Source organism: Sinocyclocheilus anshuiensis, unplaced genomic scaffold (assembly GCF_001515605.1).
Source record: "Sinocyclocheilus anshuiensis isolate Anshui unplaced genomic scaffold, SAMN03320099.WGS_v1.1 scaffold819, whole genome shotgun sequence".
NCBI classification, from domain to species: Eukaryota; Metazoa; Chordata; class Actinopteri; order Cypriniformes; family Cyprinidae; genus Sinocyclocheilus; species Sinocyclocheilus anshuiensis.
In genome coordinates, this window is record NW_015548238.1 from 484,885 (window position 1) to 488,882 (window position 3,998).

At 36.4% G+C, this 3,998-nt stretch overlaps 1 protein-coding gene across 1 annotated transcript in view; it reads left to right on the forward strand.

The window, feature by feature from the left end:
* Positions 1-3,998, forward strand: part of lrp1aa (low density lipoprotein receptor-related protein 1Aa) — a 200,232-nt gene that overhangs the window by 111,591 nt on the left and 84,643 nt on the right. The window contains exons 32-35 of the mRNA XM_016442040.1: positions 986-1,135; positions 1,207-1,347; positions 2,424-2,549; positions 3,977-3,995. Coding sequence (XP_016297526.1) covers positions 986-1,135; positions 1,207-1,347; positions 2,424-2,549; positions 3,977-3,995 — 436 coding nt within the window. The remainder of the gene's footprint in view (positions 1-985; positions 1,136-1,206; positions 1,348-2,423; positions 2,550-3,976; positions 3,996-3,998) is intronic.

Here is a 3,998-nt window from a genome sequence, read left to right on the forward strand (position 1 = left end):
GGGGAAGTAAAGCCCAACACAATGGAACCAAACAATAACCGGCAAAGGACTGAACAGAACAGGGAGTAAAAGCAAGTGAGGGACTAATGACTTAATGAATGGAGCACAGGTGAACAGAATGACATAATCAATACAACAAGGGAAACTAGGTCAAAGGAAAATCACCACAGACACGTAACAGGTAGGAGTTTACAATAAGATTTCATTTGTTAACATTAGTTAATTACCAACATGAAATAACAATGAGCAATACACTTGTTACAGTATTTATTAATCTCTTTTAAACAATACAATTCATAGTCCATGTTACAGTAGCTCCGATCCATTAAATATCTAGTTCAGTCATGAAACTCTTCTGAGCAGCTGATTGGTTTACTTAAAGCTGATTGCTTCATCCAATCATTTGTTTGTTCCTATCTACGTAACCTATTTATTCCTGACTTGTATCGAATCAGTTCATTTCACTAACCCTCCACCATCCCCAGCACCACCTGCCTAGATCTGCTTGGGGGGTTCTCCCTATTTTCCTTGCAGCAGTCTGAATTCAAGTCACTGTTTCATGTGCATTTCAGATGTATCCTTACTCCTTCAGCAGCAGTGTAGCAGATCTAGTTCGCCAAGACCAAGCCTATGTACATTCCATGCTTACTAATAAATGCTGGTAAAATTCATTCCGAGAGTTGGCATGATTGAACTAATATTAACAGATGCGACTTTTGATTTTAATAATTTATAATGCTTTAGAAATATTTTTCATTGTTGATTCATGTCAACTAATGTAGTTATTAAATGGAACCTTATTGTAAACTGTTACCTGTATGATTATAAGCATGAGACCCGGATGCGTCTGATGACCTTCTTTCTAAAAACTTGTGCAGTGCTCTAGCATAAACCAGTAAAACATTTTTAAACAGTTCAGAAACCACTGAGAATTATAAAGCACATCTGCATCCTTTTGAGCTGCTGGTCCGTGTCTGTGCTGCAGGTCTTTCCATAGACTACGACACGGAGCACCTGTACTGGATCAGCTCAGGAAACAGCACCATTAACCGCTGTAAGCTGGACGGATCAGGGCTGGAGGTGTTAGACGCGGTCAAAGGCAAACTCAACAAAGCCTCTGCACTGGCTATCATGGGTAAATATAGCACTGATCGTTTAATTGGCTGTCTTTTTAAAAATACTAATGTTATGACTGATGTTGTGTAGGTGATAAGCTGTGGTGGGCGGATCAGGGCACGGATGAGATCGGCACCTGTGATAAGAGTGATGGAGGAGACTGGAAGGTCTTGAGAAACAGCACGTCTTCCATGATGCACATGAAGATCTACAATGAGACCGTGCAGACAGGTTCAAGAATCAACAGCATGCAGTGTATAAGGAATTATTCAGTTGACTGCCAAAAAAATCTGTGCTGAGCACAAATTGCCATTTTCAAGCTAGTTCATTGTGCCTACAATAAACCACATTAGCATCGAAAAAAGGGATTGTTTGTGCTGAAAAGAATGACCTTGACTTAATTTAAAGCGATAGTTCATCTAAAAATGAAAATTTGCTGAACATGTACTCACTCTCAAGCCATCTAAGATGTAGATGAGTTTGTTTCTACATCTGAACGAATTTCAAGAAATGTATCATTACATCACTGGCTCACCAATGGATCATGTGCAGTGAATGGGTGCCATCAGAATGAGAGTCCAAACAGCTGATAAAAACATCAATAATCCACAAGTAATCCACACCACTCCAGTCCATCAGTTCACATCTTGATCTGTGCAGATTTCTCTCCTGATTCAGACCAGATTACTTTTTCACTGGAGGAAGCATTATTATGGATTATGGACTTGTATTATATGGTGAGCGTGATTTCACCAAGTACAACATGTTCCTGGATTAACATCCTTGTTGATCCTGGAACATCATTCCAATCAACCAATCAGAATTGAGAGATAACTTTTCAGGAAATGTCAGTTTTAGATTTACAATCAGGATTAGGTGCTTCTACACCCTTGTTAATCAGCTATCATTTCCCTCTGATTTTAGGAATAAATTATGGGTAAGGTTAGGTTTAGGGGTAGGGATTGGGTTAAGTCTGTATTTTTGGACAGTAATGTTGATCCAGGATCAACAAAAGATGTTGATCCAGGAACATGTCTTACTTGGCAAAATCACGGCGACCGGTATTTTAGCTCAAAACAATGTCTTAAAAATGCTATAATGATGGATTTGTTTCTTACAAACATGCAGCTTTTGTCTTCTCCAGATGTTAACTGATGGACTGGAGTGCTGTGGATTACTTGTGGATTATTGTGATGTTTTTATCAGCTGATTGGACTCTCATTCTGACGGCACCCATTCATGCAGAGAATCCACTGCAAGTGATGCAATGCTAATGCTGGCCTTAACTGTGTGTGTTGTATAATCAGGTTCAAACATGTGCAGTAACAACAATGGTGACTGCTCTCAGCTGTGTCTGCCCACGTCTCCCTCCACCCGCTCCTGCATGTGCACCGCGGGATACAGCCTGAGGAGCGGACAGCAGTCCTGTGAGGGTACGAGCAGAACACACACACACCTGACATTCAGACTCGCAATTATGTGTGACTTCCTTTTGGGAAAATGACATGGAGGTACAATAGACCACAGTGTTTGCACAGTGTAAATGCATGGGTGTCACTACAGCTATGGGTGTTTTTACCTGACAAATAATGAAACAGACCCATTTGTCTTGCTATCTTTATAGATTGCATTGAATGTATCTTAAGTACACATAATTTTATTTTCACACTTTTTATAATTTGACAAATCTTGTAAATGATGTCAAAACAAATCATTGTCATAAAAAATATATATTTTATTTATTATTGTTTCTTTGTTTATTATTTTTTATCAGTTTTTCATACACTACTGTTTAAAAGTTTGGAGTCAGTATTTTTTTTTAAGAAATTCATCAAGGACACATTAAATTGAAAATTACAGTGAAGACATGTATAATGTTATAAAAGATGTCTGTTCTTTTGAACTTTTTATTCATCATAGAATCCTTAAAAAATAAAAGTATCACTGTTTACAACAGTGATACTATCACTGTTTGATAAATCAGCATATTCGAATGATTTCTGAAGGATCATGTGACACTGAAGACTGGGTGCTGAAAGGATGCTGAACATTCAGCTTTGATCACAACAATAAATTGAATTTTAAAATATATTACAATTGAAAAAAAGTTTTATTATTTACATTATTACTGTTTATACTGCAACCTTGGTGTGCTAACATTCAAAACTTTGAACGGTAATATATATTCAGTTTAGTCTTGGAGGGAAATACAAGCGTAAAACAATAAAATCTATACATATAGGAATTTGAAAAGTAGCAAAAAATAATAACGAAAGCCTGCATTTGTAGAAACAGGCTGATGCGTGGTGTTTGTTGTATTGTTTTGTCTTTTTCAGTGTCTGGATTTTTAATTGAACACTTGATTTCACTATTTCACAATACTTTTGTTTTTAATTTATTCTATTGTTTGTAGTTTTGCACTTTAATACTCTAATAATTACTGGAAGCGTTTTTTTTTTTGTGAATTTCTTGACTACATTCTGTTGCTTTAATATATATATTTTAGTAGGGTTGAGTAGGGCTGTCAAAATGACTGAAGATCATGTGACACTGAAGACTGGGTGCTGAAAGGATGCTGAACATTCAGCTTTGATCACAACAATAAATTGAATTTTAAAATATATTACAATTGAAAAAAAGTTTTATTATTTACATTATTACTGTTTATACTGCAACCTTGGTGTGCTAACATTCAAAACTTTGAACGGTAATATATATTCAGTTTAGTCTTGGAGGGAAATACAAGCGTAAAACAATAAAATCTATACATATAGGAATTTGAAAAGTAGCAAAAAATAATAACGAAAGCCTGCATTTGTAGAAACAGGCTGATGCGTGGTGTTTGTTGTGTTGATTTCAGGTGTGGGTTCATTCCTGCTGTA